At 40.4% G+C, this 25114-nt stretch overlaps 1 protein-coding gene across 1 annotated transcript in view; it reads right to left on the bottom strand.

The window, feature by feature from the left end:
* The window catches only part of ANO6 (anoctamin 6), a 76602-nt gene that overhangs the window by 3772 nt on the left and 47716 nt on the right, over window positions 1-25114 (bottom strand). The window contains exons 5-18 of the mRNA XM_040596764.1: window positions 24810-25088; window positions 24341-24454; window positions 22355-22470; window positions 21787-21921; window positions 20350-20455; window positions 19034-19094; window positions 15769-15914; window positions 13745-13822; window positions 12056-12281; window positions 11019-11188; window positions 10359-10456; window positions 7278-7408; window positions 6297-6502; window positions 173-372 (exon numbers count right to left, since the gene is read on the bottom strand). Coding sequence (XP_040452698.1) covers window positions 173-372; window positions 6297-6502; window positions 7278-7408; window positions 10359-10456; window positions 11019-11188; window positions 12056-12281; window positions 13745-13822; window positions 15769-15914; window positions 19034-19094; window positions 20350-20455; window positions 21787-21921; window positions 22355-22470; window positions 24341-24454; window positions 24810-25088 — 2066 coding nt within the window. The remainder of the gene's footprint in view (window positions 1-172; window positions 373-6296; window positions 6503-7277; window positions 7409-10358; window positions 10457-11018; window positions 11189-12055; window positions 12282-13744; window positions 13823-15768; window positions 15915-19033; window positions 19095-20349; window positions 20456-21786; window positions 21922-22354; window positions 22471-24340; window positions 24455-24809; window positions 25089-25114) is intronic.

Raw genomic sequence — 25114 nt, 5'->3', positions numbered from 1 at the left:
AGCACAAACTTACGGGTGAACGCTTCTACTCAGTTCTGCCATTCAAAACATGTTGGCTTCTACTGTCTTTTAACGTTTCTTACTGGATATCGTTAACTGAATTCGATGATTTAGATATTAAAGAATTATATTTATTTTTGTCATTGGAAAAGAATGGTTATTTGACACTTGCCTGCATGTTGTTTGGTTCCCAAACAAAGGGGAAAATGGCTTGCTTACATTCTTGAAGTCTGATATATTGAAGACAGAAAGTGTACTATTTATATAGCCTTTCATAGTGTGACCGCTGTGACTCCCATAAGGAGGGACCGAAAAGGACCAGTAATAAACCAGACGAGGAATCATGTCAGATGTAAAAGCAGTGATCATAGCCTGCATTTCAGAAAAAGATGACAAAAAAGCAGAGCAGCATTTAAGAAATAGGCCTTAATATGCATGGCTTTGCCATATACTTAGTATCTCACAAGTTACAGTATGAGCTAAAAATAGAAAATACGTGCTTTTCCAGTCAGTGGTTCCCTCTGTAAATGAGCACGTAGTCACTCACGGGCATAAAACAATCTTTCTGGAATGTGCACTCTGTACAGTTTTTAAATTATGCTAGCTCTGTTGGATGCCTTAAAAAAGTTACACTGTAATACACTTTCTTCTTCATGAGCATGCAGTGGAGGTCAGCAGCCAAACTCACCTTAAAGTACTCTAAGGTAACCTTCTGCAAATGTGTTTGCTATCAGATGTACTTATGAGATGCTTAAATCCTGCCTGATGAAACTCATGGAAACAATGCAAGAGTCCTTCAGTAATATAACATTAAATTTCACCAGGAACCCTGAGGTTTGAGTAAATGAATTAAATAACTTATATATATAGCTGATCCACCTCTGACCCTAGAAACATCCCACTCTTTCTGAGGTGCTAGCCAGCCCAAATTCATCTTGGCAGTTGTTGCCTCATAAATTTTAATGTCGGTACATGTGGAAACTGCTCTTGACGCCAAGATAATTTTTTTAGTAGCAGCTGCATAGTGCTGCTTTACATATGACGTGACCATTTGTTTTTATCTTGCTCCCTGTCCTACCCAGTCTGCTAGTCACAAACTGGGTAGGAAATTGGATCTGTGGGTTTGTTGTGGGAAGTCTTTTCTAAACTCATGAACTTCCCAAAACATCCTATTCTGCAGGGCAGGTTAACTGTGTTTATTCAATCTACTCCTCTGCTATTGCAAACTCAAAAGGTTTCCCTGAGAGGAAGACTTTCCACTGGCAAGATCTGCAGCTGAGTGCCTGCAAGAGGCTGCCTGGCTAGCTCATGACAACAGGCGTCTCTGGTGGCTAGCACCTAGGAAGGAGTGATAAGCTGCACCCTAGGGCTGAAATAGAAGTCTTTTGTCCCATGGCAGGGGAAAAAGAATAATTGACAAGATGGATGGGAAGAACCAAGGCAGAGACATGGAGGAGAAAAGTGTCTAATGGGAGGCTTAGGCAGAGATGCATAAAAGGGAAGAAAAAAGCCATAGGAGAGGTATGGGACAGAGGAAGGTGCAAAGTTAAGCAGTAATGGGTAACAGAGGAGCAGAACTGCTGGTAGTATCTGTATTTTATTCCCCTTCATGCCAGTTTGCAATTCATGCAGTCTGTATTTCCTTATTTTCATGAGATGGGGCAAAACCTGTCCACCCTTGTGCAGCATTCCCAGCAAGACAGCCCCAGCCTGAGGAGATATTTCTAACAGTTGTAGGTAAAGGGGAACGGGAGAGGAGAAAGACTGAAAAAAACCCACGGACCCCTCTTGGACAGTTCTTCAACCACCACTTTGGTGGCAGTGCTAGCTAAAGCAACCGCTGTCCCTGCTGCCTCTGCACCTAGCAGCTCCCTCTGCCCTGGGCTGGCTCAGGCATTCCTGCCTGAGCACAGCAGATTAGATCCTGGCACTGATCCGGCTGGGAATCCCCATCGCGTGTTTGTCAAAGTGCTGGTGCCAGGACAACACAAAAGACAGTAACAAGGGAAAAGACAGGGAAGGGAAAGGGCAGGGAGCTGAAAACGCTGCAAGATCCCCCTCCGTGCCTCAGGTAGCACCACTGCCAAATGATGAACATTATCCTACTGTCTTACCTTTTGGGTTGGCTTACTTTGAAGTACCTAAGAAGCTAAACTCTAGTTAAGACAAAAGTTGCAGAAACAATACTTTTGAGACCGTGGTCCAAGATCTATATTTGGTTCTCCAGAATATTGTTACAAATGAGTTCAGCTGTGAGAAAGCTGATTTGGCAAATGAGAAAGAAAAGGGAGGCATCCTGAGACTAAAATAAACTAGTTTAAAATTTCCAAGATATTTTTTTTTTTGTACTGTACTCTGGCTTAAATCAAATGTAGTTGGCACATGCTTTTAACAACTGTTTTTAAGCATTACATGCCAGTGTGAAATGGAGTGAAAATTATGTGTTGTTTATATTTACATGCAGAGTAGGTATTTTTGGCTGACAAGAAAGATACATTACCATGTCTTGCAGTTGCAGGGAGATGACCTCACACCTAGAATACTCTTGGTTTTAACTGATGTACAAGCATAGAAAGTTTTAGTTAATTTCTTTCTGTTCATTAGCTCACCCAGTCAGAATATATATGAACTAATAGCAACTGAACAGTAAGGCAAAAGAATCCCTTCTCCCTTTGGACCAAATGAGTTTGCTGCTGCTTCTTTGTATCATTTATGTTATTTAAACAACTTAATATTTGGTCTTACTGAATTTTTTTGCAAGGCCCCAGGTCTCTCATCATCCTAAATCTATCTCACTCTCCTCCCTCTTTTAGAATGATCTCCAGATGTGCTGCGAGGACAGAAATACAAAAGCTAATCTTACAGCATCCTCTCAGAGGAAAAACTTTTTTTCCTCCTGAATCATGGGCTGCATTTCAGAGTACTGCACTGGAAAACTACAAACAAATGGGACATTCTCCACTTCCCAAGCCCAAACTGCAAAAAGTTTCCCACTTATACCATAACTAATAAAAATCAGTCTTCAAATCAACAACAGATGCTTTGGTATCACGCAATAGCAAGTCCAGTGCTTGAGTAGCAAGTCTCAAAACCTATGTTTTTGTGCAAAAGTTGCTTGCAAGTTACTAGCAGGTGTTTGCAAAGGTAATGCATGAAGGAGAAGATGATACACTACCCAAGTCTAATCAGCTGTAACACATAGAAGAGATGAAACAGTTTCTGTGCACTAAGGAAAAATCAAGGCAGGGATGGTAAAGGAAAGAACGAAGACCTATACTAGATTCTGGATGTCAAACAAGAAAAAAAAAATACTTAAAGGAAGAAAACTGCTTTTAGCATTTACTGTTGTAAATGTACATGGTTTTATGGCCCACACTTCATTAGCAAGGAACACTGATCTCTTTGAGGTTCTTGCAACACCTGCAGCAGGGCCTTTTGAACACGATGGTCTCCCCACCAATGTCAGCGGCAAATGCATTGCGTTCGCACGGACCTTAACGGTTATCTAACACATGAGGCCTCCAAAAAGGGTGACTAAAAGAAACATGCCTGCAGTTACAGTCACATTGGGATTGAATGCCTGTCAAGGAGGACAGAGAGTAAAACCAAGCTGTAAATATATCTTTGTACATTGAGAACTCCATGATTCCAGCGATGCCTTGAGGGGTGTAGCACATAAGGAGGAATTTGGAGGGAAAAAAGTTGCAAATCAAAGATTAGCCTCAGGTGGGCTGTGACTGGGTAGTGACAGACACTTACTGCTGGGTCATTTTTCTGCAGAAAGCATGGCATGAATACATTCCTAACAGAAGCCTACACATGTATGAGTCACTGTAAGGTCACCAAAGCCACTTTAACTCTGCCTTGAATTTCATAAGGACTGTGTCTAAGGTATTCATAACAATATTTTAAAGTTATCTGAAGATCTATATCCAATTTATTATTTCACAGTGGTACTACAAGATCCAGCTGGATTGACTAGGAAAGAGAGCTTATCCAATAGCATAACATAGGGCACCAGAACTTTTTTTGCTTTTTAATAAGTTTTCTAGCAGCATAGTTCAAGAGAGGATATTGAGGCACCAGTAATGTTGCCTCTACTTCTAGCTATGCTAGATGAAGCTATGCATCATCTGTGAATTTGCATTACCTGCTACGATTTGCATCATTTGATAGAAGAATTATCATTAACAATTTTTTGCACAACCAAAAGGGCCCCAAAGTATCTCTGGTGCTGCCTGACATTTCTAACAATTTGAACATGTGCTACCAAAGCTGCATCTTTTTTTTTCTTTTTTTGATTTTAACACCGGATTTACTAGTAGGCCTTGGATGTTCACATGCCTATGGAACAGCTGGATTTATGTTTGGCTTGCCTCAGCAGAGCAGTGCGAAACAGATGGAGCATATGCTCAAGCTTGTTGTCTGTCGCCCAGATTCTCTTGTACATTTTCCATCCTCGAGTTTCCTTTTTTCTTTTGACATTTCTCTGTGCTTAATTTTCTTGTTTTACATCCTCCTGAGTCTGCTCTCTACATCCTAGCTATGTTTACCATACCTGTTGAATTGCTATAGTGTGAAATAAAGTTCTGAACAAGAATAATGGTCATTTTGGGAGACCTTTGAATACCTGAAAATACATCTGGTAGCTGAGGCTGACACATGAAGTTTTCCTTATCACTGAAATCCACCCTGGGCTCCTATTTCTATACGGTACCACCCCAGCACCCCAAATAATGAAATCAAGCTACTGAGAAGATGATAACCCAATAAGCAGTCAGGTCATGGAAGCTCATCTATCAATTATTCAAAAATAGCTTCATCCTTCCAGCAGTAAAACAAAGACTTCTTAGAGTGGGGAAAAAAAGAGGGAGGAATATGCAGGGATGCTCATCTGGGTGTGGGAAAAGAAGGTACACATACTGCCTATCCCTATATTATTTCTGTAAAGCAGAATCCCTGGGGCTGAGACCCCAGACCAGCCAAACACCTAATGACTGCAGAAGGTGCCTGAGATATAGGAATATAAGTTCATGTCCTTACTCAAATTTGAAGTGCTCTCTTACTTGAAATAAAGTCCCCTAACTATCGAGTTAGTATCTATAGTAGAGTGCTCAGCTCTGTCTCCCTCCTCTTACCCAAAGTCCACCATTCTCGAAACAGGCAAAGCCTCCTGTGAAAGCCTAGGCTAAGACGAACTCTTGTCTTCAGACTCAACTGCTTTCTCCAGAAACTCCTATTGAACACAATAAGGTACTGTTACTGTGACAGTAAGGTCACAAGAAGGTCCTGGAGGAAGTGACTACCTTTAAGTGTATCAGAAGGAACCCCTGATCTCACCCTTAATGGCAGAAAATGGTGTTGAAAAAGGCTATGAACCATGGACAGTGTGGTGTTACTGTCCCTGCAGCAGAAACCAGTGGTCCCCGCTCTTTTCAGAAATGCCAGCAGTGAGAATTTTTTGAAAGATAATACATACTAGCTACTGTTTAAGAATAAGCAATCAAATAATTCACAGTGGTAAAGTTCAACGTATTATTTTTCTCCCCACAATGCTGGCTATCTGTAAGATCTTGGTGAATTAATGATATGGGAAATTTGAAAGGTCTGAATTTCATTGCTAGGAGTGTATTAATCAGAAATATTTTCCCCCTAAATATTATAAAGAAACTATTTAAAAATTAATTTTAAATCCAACTGAAAAACAGATTAACTTGCAAAGTATCAGAAGATTAATTCTGATCTCAAAAGGTAAGTGCTGCAATTTTGAGCACACATGGTATTATTAAGCACATAAGAAAGAAGCAGATTTTCTGTTTTAGGAGCAAAATTGCTTAAGGCCAAACTGAAATATGAAGGCATTGACCATAAGAATTGTAACAATTAGAAACAACAATCAGTTATAACTTAGCTAAATAGTAACCTATTTTTTTTTCAGAATTCAGGCATTTAGCTGTGACTTCTGAAAAGATCTCTGCACTATGCACTATAATTTTAGGAAAGACGCAGTATGGTCTTCATATGTAACAGATTTTTCTGATGACTCTATCAGCTCTAAATAAAATCTATTTTCTTTAGATATACTATTTTAAACAGTAGCCATATTCTGTTTCCAAAACATCTGGAAAGTTATTGAGAGACTATTTCACAGGCGCTGAAGCCTTAAGGGAATGATGCTCATAATTAACTTAGGAACATTTAAGCGTTACATTGCCACACATGGCATTCCCACATTTGGATTTAACGCCTGCAGTGCAGGCATTTAAACCTTTTGCAATTGTTGGCACCGTACTTACATTGGTGACCACTGCAAGAATGGCTATGCCTTGCATGATGGGCTGCCAGGCACCGATGTCTTGTGCCTTCTGTGGAACCATGCGCCTGAACTGTGTTGTCAGCTTCCATGCATCCAACCGGATTTCCAACATGTTGTTCATAAGAGCCAGGAGAGGAGCCAGAGGAAACGATGCCACAAACAGAGTGACAAAGCCAAACTGTATAACTGTCAAAGGGACAGGTTACATACATCGATAAGGCTTTTACTTACTCGAGATAAGCATGTATACTTTATATACTCCCAAGTATGGGAGAGAGAAACAAGAAAGGGTGGCTGAATTCCTAGCAAACCTTCTGTATGAGGAGATAGGAGCACAACAGTACAGAAAAAAACCTGCCAGGTGAAGGGGACAGGAAAGTGTTACAAGTCACAACACACCAAGAGGACCTATTCTGGATATTTAAACATCCATTTCTTTCTCATGTCTTCATCATGAAGACCTGGAAATCTAATGACTATCTGTCTCAGTGCTGTGCTGCAAAGCCTGGACTAACAATCATCTTATCGGTCCCCAGCTGCTGTGATAAGTATGCTGGCAATGCTGTGATGGAATAGATGGTGGCAACAAATTGGAGATCTACCAGCTGCCAAGAGACCAGCAAAAAGTCCTGGTGCCTGCAGACCCCTGGCTGAGCAGTCTAACACAGGGCTGTGTAGTGGTCAGGCTCCTGGATGCATTTCTCAGAGGATGGGGCAAAGATGCAGCAGTACTCCTCCTTGTACAATCACGTACTCTTTCCTAGTTATAAACTGGATTAAGGCTTAGCTGCTTAGTAAAAGTTTGCAGAAGTATCTGTAATGGTTATTCAAAACTTGTCTTGGAAAGCAGTCATATCTCTTCTGTTTATACACTTAATTAAGCATTGCTTGTATGAAAGTTTTCTTTAGAGCATGTTTGTATCCAGCAGTGATAGTGAATCCAAACAAAACTGTTACTTACCCATTTCAAGATACTCATAAAACAGTCCAAGTTTTCCAATGGGCTGCAGGTGGTAGTCCTGTTCCCAGCGTGGAACAACTTTTTCTGATCTAGCAGTTGCGCAGTATCTTCCGATTAGATTCTTAATCAAACTATCAGGCAGGGAGAAAAAGACCACTAACATTGGTAAAATAACTTAAAAAGCTCAGTAAATGGAAAAAGTTGACATTTGTGCCATTATAGCTTTGAAGAGTGGATTTAGTTATTCTTGAATTACTGAAAACGTTCTTCAAACATGTGTATAATCTTCTGTTGCCTTATCCTGAAATCAGTCCTATACAACCATCAATAACAGTGTAAAAGGGCAATATATTAGATTCATAGTGATTTATACTTATGTGGTACAGGTGAATGACCACATAAAATTCACAGTAATAAAAAATCAAGTTAAATGTAGGCCTGTGGTTAGACAGATTAATTCCTTCTGATCACAAAATTCACAGAATCACAGAATGGTTGAGGTTGGAAGGCACCTCTGGAGGTCATGTTGACGGACCCCTCCTTGCACAGGCAGGGCCACCTAGAGCTGGTTGCCCAGGACCATGGTTGCCCAGGACCATGTCCAGATGGCTTTTCAATGTCTTCAAGGTTGGATGGAGACTCCACAACCTCCCTGGTCAACCTGTGCCACTGCTTGGTCACCCTCACAGTAGAAAGGTATTTTCTTATACTCAGAGGGAACCTCCTGTGTTTCAGTTTGTGTCCACTGCCTCTGGTCCTGTCACAGGGCATTAGTCACTGAAATTAGTCTATCTCCATCTTCTTTACTCTCACCCTTCAGGTAACTGTACACATTGATGAGATCCCCCTGAGCCTTCTCTTCTCCAGGCTGAACAGTCCCTGCTCCCTCAGCCTCTCCTCATATGTGAGGTGCTCCAGTCCCTTAATCAATGTCGTGGCCTTTTGCTGGATATTTTTCAGCAAGTCCATGCCTCTCTTGTACTGGGGGACCCAGAATTGGATATAGTACTGCAGGTGTGGCCTCCTCAGTGCTGAGCAGAAGGGAAAGATCACCTCCCTCAACCTGCTGGCAACACTCCCCCTAATGCATGAAGATACCATTAGCCTTCTTTGCCGTAAGGGCACATTGTTGGCTCAAGCTCAACTTGGTGTCCACCAGGACCCCCAGTCCCTTTTCTGCCAGGCTGCTTTCCAGCTGGATAGCCCCCAGCATGTACTGGTACATGGGTTGTTTTTCCCTGGGTGCAGGACTTTGCACTTCCCCTTGCTGAATTCCATGACGTTCTTCTCTGCCCATTTCTCCAGCCTGTCAAGGTCCCTCTGGGTGGTAGCACAACCCTCTGACTTACCAGTTTGGTGTCATCAGCAAACTTGCTGAAGGTGCACTCTGTTCCCTCATCCAAATCATTAACGAAGATGCTAAACAGGACGGGACCCAGTAGTGATCCCTGGGGTACAATGCTAGTGACTAGCCTCCAACAAGACTTCATGCCACTGATGACCACCCTCTGGGGCTGGCCATTGAGCCAGTTTTCAGTCCACCTCACTGTCTGCTCATGCAGCCCTTACTTCAACAGCTTCTCTATGAGGCTTTTATGGAGGACAGTGTCAACAGCCTTACTGAAGACCAGGCAGACAATATGCACTGCTCTCCCCTCATCTACTGAGGCAGTCATGTCATCATAGAAGGTTAGCAGGTTGGTCAACCATGACTTCCTCATGGTGAATTTATGCTGACTACTCCTGATGACTTTCTTGTCCTTCATGTGCCTGGAAATGGTTTCCAAGATTAGCTGCTCCTTCACCTTCCCAGGGATCGAGGTGAGGTTGATCTTCTCATCTGAAAGACTTGCATGAGAATTTAAGAAAACTGATGAATTGGCTGTAGCCATTTTCAGCAGTCAAGGAACCATATTAAAAAAAACTCCAAGGTTGGAGGCAAATGTGTATTGACAGAGAAAACCCCAAAATGGTTTTCTTTATACTTGCAGAGATGCAGAACGAGAGAGCAGTAAAGAACCAGATCCAGAAGTAATACTCAGCATTTCAACACCTAGATGTTACTTGTCATCCTGGGAAGTAAATTAAAAATTCTGGTCAGACGAATATATTTCCTGTACACAGAAGGGGGAGTCAGTTCTCTATGCCTGGAGCTGACATCTACAGGCATGCTTATGTCTAGGGGCCCTTCCCCAGGTGGAAGAAGACCTTGAAAGGAAGGATGGGTCTACAGGTCCATCCTGCAACCAGCAAAATATACGGAGCATTGGGGTCTGGAGGAACCATAGCTCAGTGCAGCAAGCCAGCCTCAATCCTACAAAGAATTCATTACATGCTTTGAAGTGGAGTCACTGTGCAACAAATGAACACAATTCATGGGCTTGGAAGAACCACTGCCAGAGGGAACACAATGCTGTGAGCTGATGCTTACAGCATTCAGGAGGACATGAGCAAATTGGGAGTTCCCTACTCCAAGCAACATAACAGCCACCGATCAGCATAAAATAAAAGACAAGACCTGTGAGAAGGAACAGAGTCTTGGATAGTACCTTAACCTAAATTAAATGGAGACCATTAGTGGTTAGCAATTTGCTTATTGTTTACATTAAAACATGACATTCCAGAGATCTGCCCCATTGAAAGAGAATGTATAGGCAGTATGAATATAAAATATGACTGTAAAACTAAGCGAGTTAAATTAGTGACTTATGTGTAACTTTTAAAAGCCCAGTGTAGAACAACACATCGTTCCATTCAATATTAAGCAACAGTCTTTAGTATTTTCAGAGCTTCTATTGCCTCAGTTTTAAATTTCCAACTTGAAACACATTGAGTCTGATTTGCAGAACAAGGAAGCATTTCTGAATAGAACGAAAATGAGTCAGAATGACAGAGACAGGAGCTCAGAGCTATCAGACCTGAAATACTGAAACTGTCTAAAAAGGCCCCAAAAGACTAGTCTTATTCTTTTAGAATACAAGATGCACCTATCAAATTTAGTGACCAAATGCCTGAGCGCATCAAGCAAAAGCAGTACCTTTCAAATATAAAAGAGCAGATTACTTATTTGTTTGAACTCACGGAAGAAGCACTTCTTGAATGTTGTTCCAGATTGCTTTACCTCCTACTATGATGGCAAGCTGAGTTGTGAGTTCAAGGAGACATCCACCTGGATCGCACTGAAGGTTGGGAGAGATGTGAAGAATTTTTGAAGTTTGACAACTTCCCAGGCATGAATGAAGCATTTGAAATAATGCATTCCTGGTTTATTATGATAGCATTTCTTAAGGCAATATAAGAAGACTAATGAAGCAAACCTTTCCGGTAAGGTATGCAAAAGCCAATTCCAGGCCACATACGGTAGGTTGACAGGACACCAGTGAAAGAGTGAAATACCAGGTGAAGTCAGGCAGCTCTGTACTGCGCTATCACCAGGTGAGGGTCACCTGGTGGTACAGGAATGCTTCTGGTGATGTTCTGCCCTTCCCATGTGCCAATTCACAGAATGCTGGACCATGGGAAAATAAGCTTGTCTGGGCACATGTAATACAGTTCTAAGCCCAATTGATCTCATGTGATATATGCTAGGCGTTACTAAGGAGGCAATTGGCTTGGGAGGCAGTCACTTTTTTAAACCCTCATGTTAAATATGTACAAACACGTTATACATTCCCAACTGCAGCAGAAAATCCAGACTAGTGGCTCCTGCTGTTTAAAAACAAACATGTCATACATTCTTACCTCTTCATTGCGATACTTTCCTAGCCAATAAACTGGATTTCCAGGGTGACCTACAAATTTGCCCTTAAAGAAGGCTATGTAGAAGCATGAAGAATAGTAGTTGACAAACTGAAACAAGAACATCTTTGTGGTCAGACTGTTTTCATAGTCAGTCTGTGTCCTTGGAAGCTCTGCAATTAAAAAAAAAAAAAATAAAACTCCCAACCTACAAGTAACCTACAAGTTTCTTTACAGCCTCAGCTGAGAGTATGCATGTGTATGCCTTGTATTCCTTAATATGACTGAGAGCATTATAAATTAGATTGTACATAATCCCCATGTATACTGTTACCATTATGCTAATTCTAAAACTATATGGGTTGTAAAAAGGAAAGACAATAAAGAAAAAGGACAAGCAAAAATTCTGATAACTCAGGGAAAAAAAGCACCCAAATCCAGCACACTCAGGAAAGATGCAAATGTAACACTTTGAACTGATGAAACAGTATCAAATAAAACTATATTAAAACACCGCACTACTTCACACATCTAAAGTAAAATAGCTACTTTAATGTTGATGGTCTGGGTATAAAGAATAATAATATTTGTGACTGTTTATCTATTTAATAACATGGAAATGGTATCTAGCTTTGGAACAGTGACCTTATTTCATTTATTTACAAGAAAATAGCTATTTTCCCCATAAACAAAAGCTAATGTAATTGAATGTGTTATGCGTTACTGATCTGTTTTCATAAAACTTGGTTATTATAGCAATTTTCTTTGCTTTGTCTGTTTCAAAAGCACAAAACTGTAAACAATTGATCTTTCATGCTGGCTATATGAGGAATTTTCAGGCAAAGAGCTGAATATCATATGCCTTTGATACTGAGAAAATCTCTATTTGAAAATTTCTAGGCGGTATTGTGCGATTTGGTGGGAAAATTCTGAAATACGTGGTACAGGTTCATTTATTGGAATTCTTATTATACATCTAGATCCTATTTTTTCTTGCTATTTTACCCCAAGTTTCTATGTGAGGTACAGCAGCAGCTTACCAAAGTCAGTAATCAGGATTGCCACTTTTTCATAGATGACATTGAGAACCATAATGACTATAAAGCTGATGAGCGAAGCAGTTACTGAAGTAGCTGTCTGTGGAGTCAGGTACTTGCGGATCGCCTCTGTTCCACTAATGTGCTGTGACAACGTTGCAGAAAATGCCAGGAAAACCGAGAGCCTGTAGACAATGATTCCAATAACTGAAGCAATAATCAAAAGAATCTGCCAAGGGAATGCAAGAAAGATGTTAATGTTGAACCACTGGCTTTAGGAAAAAGTGAGTTTGAAACATTTTCTACAATAGGCAAAAGAAAACCAATTGTGTGCCTGTTATTCCATCACAAGAGGATGATCAAATAAGATAGAAGGCAATAAGTATAGAATCCATAAAAGAAGCCTTTTTTTCTTGCAGCATAGTCAATCTGCTGGAAAGAAAAGAGATGGTCTGTTTTATGACTAATAACAAGGTCTGTACCAATGCAAATCAAGACAATGAGATGCATAATCAGATCTTACGCCTTGAGGCATGTGATGGAAGAAATTTCCCTCTTTTGACATCAGGCAATTGGCAGGATGGCAAATGTACTAGCAAGTCTGCACTGATTATGGAGGGGGCTGTACCTTCTCTTTCAGATGATAATACTACAGACTACAGACCCCTCAAAGGAACAGACAAATTTTAAGCCAAGTCATGTAATCTGCAGGAGTTATAATAATGACCCAGGTACCCCATCTTCTTTTTCTGTTTCTCCTCTTGCTTTTATTTCTGGCTAGTTCTCTAGTTTTTATTCAGATTGAGGTCCACAGAGCTGTGAATCTTTTTTTCACTATCTCTGCAAACTGCCATGAATCCACCTACCTCCCCTTACCCTGCACATAATAAGAGTTCAGTAACACAAAAGACCAAATCTCTTCCCTTCAACCCAAAGTCCTATTTAAATGCAACAGCAAGCTAGCCTTCTTTCCTTTGTGTTTCAGATGTGTTAATACTGAGGGTCTCCTTGGCTGCCAGCCACCACTCTGCCTCCTATCTGTCTGTTATCACCTAGGAAAAGTTCTTTTCCAGCTTCTGTTTGTGCTACAGGTGAGGAGGCCATGCAGCATACTAAAACTCTGAGCTTTTCAAGGTAACCTCTCTGGGCATGTTCACCATGTTATATCATGGCTGCCTGGACTGCTTTTAAGTTTTAGTTGCAATTAAAGCAGTGGCTCTAGAAGATTAGAAAGCACCCAGCTTTGCTCTGTTAAGTGAAACGAAAAACCTGAAAGACGCCCAGGACTATAAGACACAATACTGAAGCAAAAAGCTGGAAAAAGTAGGATAGAAATTGGCAGGGAGGAGAGCATATAAACCAAAGGCTTTCCCCTGCTTTCCCCCACAAAGACGTTAGTCTTAAAATAATGAGAGAAAAAACAATGGAGCACATTTGCAAGCACAGCTCATGAGCTACAGCTGCAGGATATTTTCATACATATCTTCTATTCTATTGACTGTATGCTAATGAGTATTTGGTGACTACAGCTATGTTCCTCTTGTGGGCCCATACCTTATGGGCTTGGTTTATGCATTAGATGGAAATCCAACTGAAACTGTTCCATTCTTTCATTCAATTCAGGATGATTGGTTTTTTTAGATACTTACTAGAGAAGTGGATTAATGAGGTGAACAAATAAGAGAACTTTACCCAGAAGAAGACGGCACTTGTACAGAAAGCCACCCGTATGCACTTCCCACAGGCAGTGTATGGCACATGTTCTTCTTGCTGTAAAAGATTTAGAAACAGATCAAGGATGCACCCAATCTTTTCTTCATATGTTTTGTTTTGCTCCAATTAAGCCCTTTATGATATTAAAGGCAGAAAAAAGTAACAAAGTCCCCGGTTTTGTTTCCTTTCCTGCTTTATCCTGGAAATTCACATTTATCCATGATGTCAAAAGTCTTGCCTGATTATAGATGTCTTTTGTTTGCTGCTCATTCTAAGATAAAAATGATTTCCATAGAGTATGAGTGTCCTCAGCTCTTACTGATTTCAGCTATGACAGGGTTTCTTGGCTGATCATGGTATCCAAGGTCAATACCTTTCAAATTAGTTGTCAAAACATTGTCTAAAATTAGCAGGCACTAAAATTTTGCTCCTTGATCTCCATATTTCTCAATTTATCCCACAGAAACAATGGGATGGCCTTGGAACCGTGTCCAGTTCTGGGTTCCCCCATTCAAAAAACACAGGGAACTACTGGAGAAGGTCAAGTGGAGGGCTATGAAGATGATGAGGGGACGGGAGCATCTCCCTTAAGAGGAAAGGCTGGGGAAGCTGGGCCTGCTGGGCCTGGAGAAGACTGAGAGGGGAACATATCAGTGTCTACAAATACCTTAAGGTGAGAGGGGGATGGGGCCAGGCTCTTTTCAGTAGTGCCCAGCGACAGGACAAGGGGCAATGGGCACAAACTGCAACATGGGAAGTTCCATCTGGATTTGAGGAAAAACTTATTCACTTTGAGTGTGACAGAGCACTGGAACAGGCTGCCCAGAGAGGCTGTGGACTCTCCTTCTCTGGAGACTTTCAAAACCCGCCTGGGTGCGATTCTGTGCAACCTGCTCTGGGTGAACCTGCTTTAGCAGGGGCTTGGACTAGATGGTCTCCAGAGGTCCCTTCTAACCCCAACCATTCTGTGTGTGATTCTGCGTGTGAAACAGGAAAATGCCTACCTCAGTATGGTGGCATGAAGATCCACTGAGTCTTTATAGGATCTCTGAGGATCAAAATCATGTTTTAGCATAGTCTTCACTCTTTGAACTGTCTGAAACAAACTTTCTAGCTATGACTTTAAACATTAAAGGTGGCATAGGTTTATAAGCTTTTAAACAGAACCAGTTTTTTTGTAGTACAAGATATAAAAGATCTATATAGGATAGTTTCAACTCTGGCAGTTAATTTTGAAACTTTTCAAGTGCTCTCTAGTAAACATTAGTATAATGTGCATGGAATGTGAAAGCAATGCAAATGATCAGATAAGCACCGGAGTAATATATTGACAGAGAATAATAAAAAGTGAAGCTGAGCTGGAGTGAGCTACAGAAGCTAAAGCTACTCAAAATGTATAATAAACAGAGATCTAGAATCCTCATAAATATGAAACCTATTTCATTGAAATGAGGATTATCCTCGTCCCAGTGAGTTTGCTACTATTAATCATAATTGCATCCACATGTACCTAGCAATACCTATTTATACATGTTTCAAAGAGAAACATCTTTGGTTAAAAAAACAGTCTTGGCATGATATATAATGTAACATCTTTCCATCTATTTCACCCTTTTTTCCTGATGCATTCTTAGGCAAAGATAGCAAATGCTCTGTGATCTTGGCCTCTGGCAGCAACACTGAATCATTTCTTGGGGGATTTAATAAAGTAGGCTTAGTCTCCTAAGCTGGGGATGATGCCTACTTCTGTTTATTTATGACACAGGAACCTCAGCAGTGCAAGCTCCTCAAACAGGAAACTACTCGAAGGTGCCTACAGTTAGGTATAAATTCCCTCCCAGGCATCTGTACTTTATAAGTTCACTATTTCCAGGCCAGCTCATCAACTATCCTTGAAGCACTGCTGATTTGTACAGCTCCAGTCCAGATTCATCATTTTCATAGTGTCCTCCCACAACATGTCTATTGCAATAGGCATCATCAGTTATCAAAATATTCCTTACCTGTGTGATTTCATTCATTACTACATGAGTGCACCGAGCTTCATACTCAGGGCGAACTTGTTCTTCTTGTTCTAAGTACTCAACTGTGTCCCATTCATACTCCAGTTCAGCCTGCCGTCGCTTCCAAAACTCCAAAAACAAAGTAACTATCCAGAGATGGACAAAATGAGCAATACCATGTCAGTATTGGACACATCTTGACTCCCTGGTCTACAACACGTGGCTCACTTTTCCATACAGCTTTCCACAAGATACAGAATAAACCCCTTCTTGGCTAATGCAATGGTGAAAATAACTGGATCTACTCCTTTATGCAATTACTGCTTTGGATATACATGTACTTTAATAAGAGAAACCTGAGGTAAATGGTGTTGTAAGCACATGCTAAAAAATGCATAAACATTTTCATTTGCTTTCTGCCTAAGGCCAGAATATGAGCACTTTGGATTTCATATTATAGACTGCTTTTGGGAAAAGTTTATCATGGGATGCATAAGAAAGCAAGTTGGTTGGATAAGTGAAGACAAAATGTTGGAGAGTGCATGACTTCTGGGAAAGAAAAACTCAGTCTGCCAAAAATTGCCACAGGGAAAAGCTCGTGTTCCTTCAGTCTGCAACTGTATGGACACATTATCAGTTTGCAGAGTACAAGAACCAATAATGGTTCAGGTAAAGCTGCTGAAACACAGCTGTCTTTCTTCCCCTGCTAGCACGAATCTGAAGGAGCTGCAGTTTTTTTGCATGGCACGGAGCTTAGAAACTCACTGCGCTGGGCCAGCAGTTTCCTTGGACTGTGCTCCTACAACGGGAAGCACTGGGGGGAGCATCCTCAGATTAAATGAGTGCTGTGGCTCTGCAGCGCTGCCTCCAGGAGGAGTTAGTATCTCATCACTGCACTCCTCATTACTACAATTGTCTGGGAGTAATTAACCCTAAAAGTGTTTTTTTTTATTAGTTTGGCCCCCTCATCCTGAATGATCAAACATCAATGGCATGCAGTTACAAGGTTATTTCCAAAATCAGGTGTGGTCAACAAACCCCAGACTGAAGCACTTAAACCCCAGAAAACGCCATGGGCTGGGCTGTGAGATGACCTCGGCATCTGCCACAGGCAAAGCCCCAGGAAACCCTCCTTCCTCGATTATTCAGGGGCCTCTTTCACAAAGCCTTTGCTACTTTGAGCTTAGAAGCACAAAGGCCATTCCAAAGCAGTGGGCCAGAGCATCACACCCGCCTTCTCCAGCGGAGCAAGACCAGTCTTACAGAAACCTCTAACTGCTGCCCAGCCCCAACCACGGGAAGCTACAGGCTATACTGATTTGCTCCAGCTGCAAATCCAGCTGCTGCTGGGGAGTCCAGAGGTGCAAGGCCTCCTTCTGTGACAGCCTCCATGTTAACAGCAAAAGAAAGGCACGTAACATGGGGACAGCTCTCAGTCCAAATACAAAGAAAACCTGCTAGCTAAAATAAAGCAGCAGCCAAGCTGCATCTTTCAGAGCAGAGAAGGAGCTGCTGCTGGATTTGACATTTTTCTTTTGTTTTGAACTAGTGTTTTTTAACAGTGGAAACAAATAATGTTTCAGAATCAGGAGATCCAAGTACTAGTTCCACCTTGCATTGGTAATTGGTGTACCCTTTTGTGTGTCCCTCAACACTGCTAGTCAGTATGGCCCAGGCACTCTGCCTCTGAAGCTGTGTCACCATGGACTGAAAAGAAATGCCTCTATTGGAGAACATTTGCTTGTTTAACTGATCTTGTTAAGGGAGATGATCCAGTGAAGTGGAAGCTGCCTCTTGTTTGTGACCTTTGCCAATTTAGTCACACCATCATGGGAGATGTGGCAGAAGTGTTGGTCCAGAGCATTAATGTATAGAGGCCAAATTCCCTGGTTTTATAGTGTTTTAAGACCTTTGAAGGGAATACACTATAAAAAATGCAATTATTAAAAGTGTATTGATGATAATGATGCAATAATATATCTAAAAATCTAGTATTATTTTAATTGTTTTGGACCAGGAGGTCTACAAAAGTATTAAAGCAAGATGAAAATTACAGCTGGAACTGCACCAGGACCATGGGTCATTTGGATTCATTACAATTTTGACTGAATTCCTGTAATATAATTCACCTCTTTATATAGTGGACTTATGACAAGAATACTAATAGAACTTGCAGCCATCACTATAACCATGCAGCTTAACTTTGTAATTATTATTCCTGGAACCATTCTTCAAAACAGGAAACACAATTTTAATTAAAAAGCAAATTACAAATAAATTAACTATTCAGATGACAGGAGAAGATTACATTAATAACAAACTTTTTCATTTTCTTTTATTTAGAGAAGTTTCTGCTAGTATTTTGATTTTAGCATATATATTTAAAACAAATCTCTTTGAAATGATATGTTTCATCTTGTATTTCTTTAAAGCAGTTTTAAAGCACTTTAGGTCATCACAGGAAAACAAGAATACAATGCGTTTTACAAAGAAAGCAGATTATGTATTCCTGTCAGCCTACATTTGAATTTAAAATGTTACATGAGTTTGTTACATGGGTTATTTTATCTATAGTGTCCTGTATACTGATGTAACGTTATTTTGGTAATTTCTGGATAAGACTGCAATAAAAGCCAGTTAACAAATTGCTAGTATGAACAAATGAAATCATTTCTGGGAAAATAAACCTTGCCTAACCCTTTGAACACACCACAAAGTGGTTTCACCCATGGGAAACATCCTGGTTTAAGATACATTTTCTCTGCTAAAAGATAAATATAGTGCTTGTAACTACTACACTTTTTACAATCAGTTTCTTAAATAAAGTCAGGAGGAAAAAAATCCTGGGAAATAGAAAAAATGACTATTTTTCAATTGCCTTGCACAGTCATGCAGCTGTTAATAGGCACAGGAACCTCCCAAAACCCTCTGGAAGAAAACCAGCTCCTCTGCCAGATATATTTCAGCATGTGGCTCGCTGCTGCTGGATGAACACAAGACAGCTCTTACCACTTCTTTGAGATTTTTCTCCAAGTCAAACAAAACAAAACAGACACTGAAGGCCACCTTTAAGTTCTACAATTTTTTGTTTTCTTATGATGCTAAAAAAGAGTGTGTATGTACATGTCTTCTATGGAACTACCTACTAGTGAATTCCTGAGTGCTAGAAAATGAAGTCATTGCAAATTTATCTATGTTTTCTTGGCTGATGCTGGGGACTTGGCCAAAATTAGATGACAAACCACAGTTGTTGAAATCGACTTACCCCATATTCCCATAAATACTGCAAAGACCAGTGTTCCAAAGCTATCAAATATACAGAGTTTCTGAAAAAAAAAAAGCAAAAAAAAAGGCTTAAAATATAACCAACCATTTTTTTATTTCTACACTGACCCACAACAGAAGCTGCTTACTGAACATGTTGATTTTTAGCTTTTATGTAGTTTAATAAACAATCTTTATTGACAGTGTTTCCTCAATTTCTGTCAATGTACACTACCCTCCAGTAAATTAAGGAAATTAAATGCAAAGCCCAGAATCCAAAATACAAGCCAAATATGCAGCGAGAGGACAGTAAAATGCATTGCTATCAAACTTCCTTCCATCTGTTGCATCAGAAGAGGAAAAACAATGCTTCTGGTTTGGGAACTCGGTATAGAGTTATGAATTTTTAATACAGCTACAAAAAGGCAATGGACACATCTGGTTCTTATGAGCAGGATGACAACAAATCAAGTTAGTTAGTAAAAACACATTCCGATGAGATACCTCTGTGGTCACAATTTGCCTTTCCTTTCCATCAGAGCCTTTTCCCTGTATTCTTATTATTTTTACCCTTTAAGTGTGCTGGAGCAACACATTAAAGCTGGGTAAAATATTTTTATGAATAGCTGGAAAATTGCAGTTTTGGGAGTGACTAGATCTATGGAAAGGAATTACAAAAGGCGAACATTAGCCTACTGAGACAAGGCAATGGAGAAAGAAAGCGAGGTTCCTCTAGACAGGAACTCAGAGCAAGAGTCTGGCTGTGTCGTTGTTAACAGGACACGGCTGTGTCACAGCTTCTGGCATGGCCAACATCAGCTTCTCCTTGTACACATCTCCTCCTTGACAACAGGGGTCAAATTCAAGGCACAGATCCAGATAACTTCTTTGGGGAGGGAGGGGACAGAATTCAGAATATCAAAATATATTTTAAATATTTCCTTAGCAAAATTGATTCAGAGCAACTGAATCAAGACTTCAGTAACTGAGTATTTTTTCCCCCCAAAAAAAGGAAGAAGTACCCCCAAGTGAAATCAAACGGTTTCATTTTCAACTAAAAAAACACTTTAGTCCTGTATTGAAAATTTGGAGGCTACAGGAAATAAAAAAAGCCCAGTCTTTTAAATCTTGGATCAGACTGAAGCGATTAATGTTGTTGGTTTTACTTTTCAAAGTTCAGTCACTGTATCAAAAGGACCAACTATTTGCACAGTTTCAGCAATTCTGCAGGGTATTAGTGGAGGAACAACAATGGTTTTATACGTAGTACTAGAGGAAGTGGAACTACACATGTCTGTAAGCTGTAAATGTAGTTACCTTGGATGATTCACAGGTGATGCTGAGGTTCCAGTAGGTACATACTTTATCACACTGAGGGCACATTAAGATATTACCTCCTATGTTGGGATCACATACTTCTTGGCTAAAAACAAAACTAGTCAGTCACTCACCAACACTAAATTCTTCAGTCCTTTTTTGCACGAGGCCACTGCAATAATCTCAGGGAATTGAGAGATAATTTACCAGTGATGTGCTTTCAAGAATCTGCCCCCACCCACCCCAGCAACACATCCCCATTTCCATTCCTAGTCCTCATCTCAAAAACGGATGACACAAAAGGAAAATAATTTCTATCCCTTGTACATGGTGGTAATTCTCAAAATTGTTCACATTAAAAACAAAACAACTCTTCAAAGATCCCATGTTCTTCAATAGGAAACCCACACTCGCATGCTCACACGTGCTGTTACAGCAAGTCCTAGAGGAGAAGGAAGAGGAACACTGACTAAAAGAGCAAGGAATAGCTGCAGGACCAAAAGGGCTACCTAGTCCCTGTGGTCGTCTAAAGAGGATCAGATTCAAAAACATGCAAAGGGGGGCTGCTAGGGTGATTCAAGGAATGACAGATCTGTCTCCTAAGGGACGGCAAAAGAGTTGTGTTCTAACTAGTACATACAACCCTACTATGGTGCTGGCTGAAAGGTAATGGATGTAATTGCCTTCTATAAATATATCAGTGGGGTGAACACCAGGGAGGGAGCTGAACTATTTAACTAAATGAAAATACTGGCATAAGGCTAAATGGGTATAAATTGGTCACTGGAGTGGAGGTCTGGAACAGCCCTTCGTCACGTTTAAAGATAAACACACTTCCAGAAGCAGGTACACAGTGTGATGGCCTGTGGCTGATTTGGCACAATGACCCAGGTGTTTTTTCCTGGGTCATGGTGCCATGGTTGAATTTTGTAATTTTCTGATGAGGGAATCTGTGACATGGCTATCCCTTGCCTCCCAACATATCCTGGGCAGCTGAAGCCCCCTGTGTTGTTGCTCTTCCTCTATTCTTCTCTCAAAGTAGAGGAAAGAAATTTTGGGGGTTTTATCAAGGTCTTTGGATAAATCCTTTAAGGATTACCACAGTGAAAATAATGTGTTATGGCAATTTGTATTGACTTCTGATCGCCACTCTTTTCTTCGTGTTTCTACAGTAGGTGTGGTGAACCTAGTGCAAAATATAAATAAAACAATGAAATAACAAACTTTTGGATGTCTATCACTGCAGTGGTCCATGGACACCCTTTATTCTTGTTATCTCAATTTTATGCCTTTACTTCAAATCCACACCCACTGTTGTTCTCAGGCCCTTTCATTTTTTCTCTTTTATTATGCAGTGTCTTGCAAACCCTGCATGGTCCCTTTTGCAGGGGACTGATCAAAATTGCATGTGACATCAACATAGGCCTGATCAGGTACCTCCATGTGCAGTCGTCCTTTGTCAGGCATCCATACAGAAAACAGCCAACTCCTACAACTGCAGCCACGATCAGCATATTAGTGTAAAAGCCCAGCCAAGCAAAGTAGATTCCAATTTTCTCTCCATAATATTTCCTGTGGAGGAGAAAGGGTTTTTCTGAAATGCAAGTAAATTCACATTTCTGTTTCAAATGGCTCTTCATTTCATACACCTTGTGTCAACTCTTATTGTCACATTCCTCTGGTTTGAACATGGGGATTGCAGAAGTATTGCAGCCACATATCTCTATCACCACTTTTATGCTTTTACAAAAGGATAGGAAGAGGGCAGAAAAAAGGAAAAAAAGAGAAATACCATACCTTGGGGGAAAAAAAGTAATTGAAGTGGTTGCTTTTTAATTAACTGGCTTATCATGAAATCAAACTCAAAGTATGCTCCCATGCATGAGCTGATATAGATGTACGTATCTGCCCTCAGAACTGAGCTGTCTCTTTGAACCCCTCAAGCCAGGCCTGTTACGTAAATTCCTAGTTCCATCTGCATTAGTCCAGCCCCAGTCACACCAACCTGATGAAATCCAGGGGCTGCAGCTTGAAAATGTTCTTAGGATGAGCCCATTCCCTGTAGAGAAGATACCGTTCACTTGGGCAGTTGGGATCAGTTGACAGGTGCCTAAAACTAGACTGCAAAACAGAAAAGGCATGAGAAGAATATACTGTTAATCTAACCAGCACAAATCAGCTCCCACCTCCACAGATCCTATGCCATGTAGCCAAAGCCTGGAATGGTCTTTTAGCCCAGTCCAACTGCCAGCCAGGAAAAGGAGCAGGAAGGCAGCTCTGGGACTGCACCAGGATTCAGGATAGAAGGTTGTCAGAATGGCACTGAATGCTAAAGCAAATGCTTTACATATGTGAGCTGAAAATAACAGAGACTCATCATGAACTTAAATCAGAGCACATGTCATCGTCTTGGCACTTAGGAATAGAAAATAGCAAAAGGATCCATTCTAATTAGAGAACAGGACCAAATTAAAATGGATTTTAAGTAGCTTTAACAGGCTAACATGCTTTGCTTCAAAATAATATTGTGCTGGACTGAAGGCTGGAAAGTCTGAGTGATAAATCCAGGGCTTCAAGTCTCTGTTTTAAATTTAAAAGAGAGTTCACATGGAGATAATCCTTGTGGGTTTTACAAGGTAATTTGAAAAACTATTTCAATAAAGCCTATTTTATTTGAGGGAATTCTCTGTTCTATATCTGTGATGCAACAAGACAAGTGACATTTGTAGAAATCTATAGGCTACTTTTGCTTTTCAGAGTAGCTGTGATACATAATTTTAATTGTATAAAAAGACAGTCATTAACTACTAGTCATACTGAGCCCAAATTCCCCATGCCACGATAGAAGTAGCCTGCAAGGCAGGTTTTAAATCTTTAAAAGGAAACCTTAAAAGCGGATAGTCACGAATGATACTAATTCTATCCTGTAAAGCTTTGGGTTACTTACAAGAAACATGATTTGTCTTGATTCTGCCTTAAAGATTTCCTTGAAAGCCTTGGAGGCCTCCTGAATATTTTAAGCCGAGTTCAAACGGCTGAAGCAGTTATCATTCCTGACCTCCCATGTTCTCAGTGTCTTCTCAACAGAACACACCTCGGACACAGAATGGTGGCTCTGATGGGGAGGAGGGGTGGGGGTGGGGGTGTATAATAGATATAATGCAGAAAATCAGCCCTCAGTCTTTGCTTACTGTATGCCATTTGCAGTCTCACATGGAGTTTTTCTTTAATCAAATATTCTGAAATCTGATTTTTTTCTCCTTAATTTTCTTTTCCTGTGTTATTGCTAGCCTTTGTATACAAAACATTTTTCAGTATAACTTCCTTCTTTAAATGCTGTAATTTAAAAAGCTTCAGAAGTGTAGCTATAAAAGCTGGATTTCTTATTATTGCAAGGTGAAATTCAGCCTGGTTAAGCTTCTGCCTGCATGACACTGGCATCACCTGTGAGGCATTGGTCTGGTTGGACAGAGCCTTCCTGCAGAAACCCGAGTTTCCCTGCATGTATGTTGCAATGTTTGGAAACTGTGGGAATGTTTCTCACTGTGTGAGACTGTCATGCATCCTAAGATGAGATTTGTAGTCTACATCTTTATTAATAATGCTGATATTTGATAGGAAATTTCATGCTGAAAACCTGAATGCTAGAAAAAGGGGCAAAGTTACAATTGATTTAGAACTGATGATACAGTGCGTCACGGGAACTATCGCTCAGGCCAGGCACTTTGCTGAACTACGCCTCCCAAAGAATATAAGTTTAATGCCTCCAAAATGGAAGATATTGTTTTTTCAGTTATGGAGCTATATTTTTAACCAACAGTGCTTTGGAAGAAAAACCCTTTAGCTGAAGTGTCCTGTTCTACTATGTGGATATAATAACCAGTCAAGGAGTAAGGCACTCAATAGTGCTTGTATCTTTAGGTACAAACCCCACAGACATAGTTCAGAGCCCTATTTCCAAATACGTTTTAGTTACAAGCACTGGACTTACGTCATGGAGGGGAAATGCTGCTTTGTAGATTCCAGTGTCCAGTAGTCTGTTAATGCCAAACTTTTTCACCTTGTTTTTGGTTGCATATTCAACACGGGACAGGATAAAATGAACCTGAAATTCATAAAAATTTTTTGTGCCTCTTGCAAATCTGAAAGTAATCATACACAGCCATACCTGTCTCAGTATATAATCAAGTTAGGAAGGGGTAAGCAAAGCAGACAAAAGTAATGCACAGGGTATATGAAGTATTCGAATTCCTCCTCTAAATTTAGGTGGAACAGAAATGAGACATATGCAAGGAATGTTTTCCTTCTGGATTGTCCAGGCTGTTTCATAAATGACACGGGACTACTGCATTCTGAATATTTCTAATTTTTCAGGATACTTTCATGAAGATAATTGCACTGATGGGATTAAAAGAATCTTTTTTTAAAGATTAAATGCTAGAGATACTCCATGAACTTACAATTCGGCTTCTGGTTGCAGGATTGAAAAATGTGTCTTTGTCTTGAATATAAAAGTTGGACAAACGTTCCTTTTGAAAAGGGGCAGTGAAAAACTCCTGCTCAGGTTTGATGATATTTTCATCCACTCTGAAGAGTCGACTAAACCAGTTGAAAGCTGAGTTTCGGGTCTTCAGGTCATTGGGTTGCAGAGGCAATTTGATGTGCATAACCTCGGCATACGTGCATAGCACTTCCCAAGGTGCATGCACTTTCACAAAAATGAGTTTTTCATCCAAAACCTGAAATGAAAGAATATTAAAAATAT

This window comes from Falco naumanni, chromosome 5 (assembly GCF_017639655.2).
Source record: "Falco naumanni isolate bFalNau1 chromosome 5, bFalNau1.pat, whole genome shotgun sequence".
In the NCBI taxonomy this organism is placed as follows: domain Eukaryota; kingdom Metazoa; phylum Chordata; class Aves; order Falconiformes; family Falconidae; genus Falco; species Falco naumanni.
The sequence above is the reverse complement of the archived record's forward strand: the minus strand, read 5'-3'. Positions and strand labels throughout refer to the sequence as shown.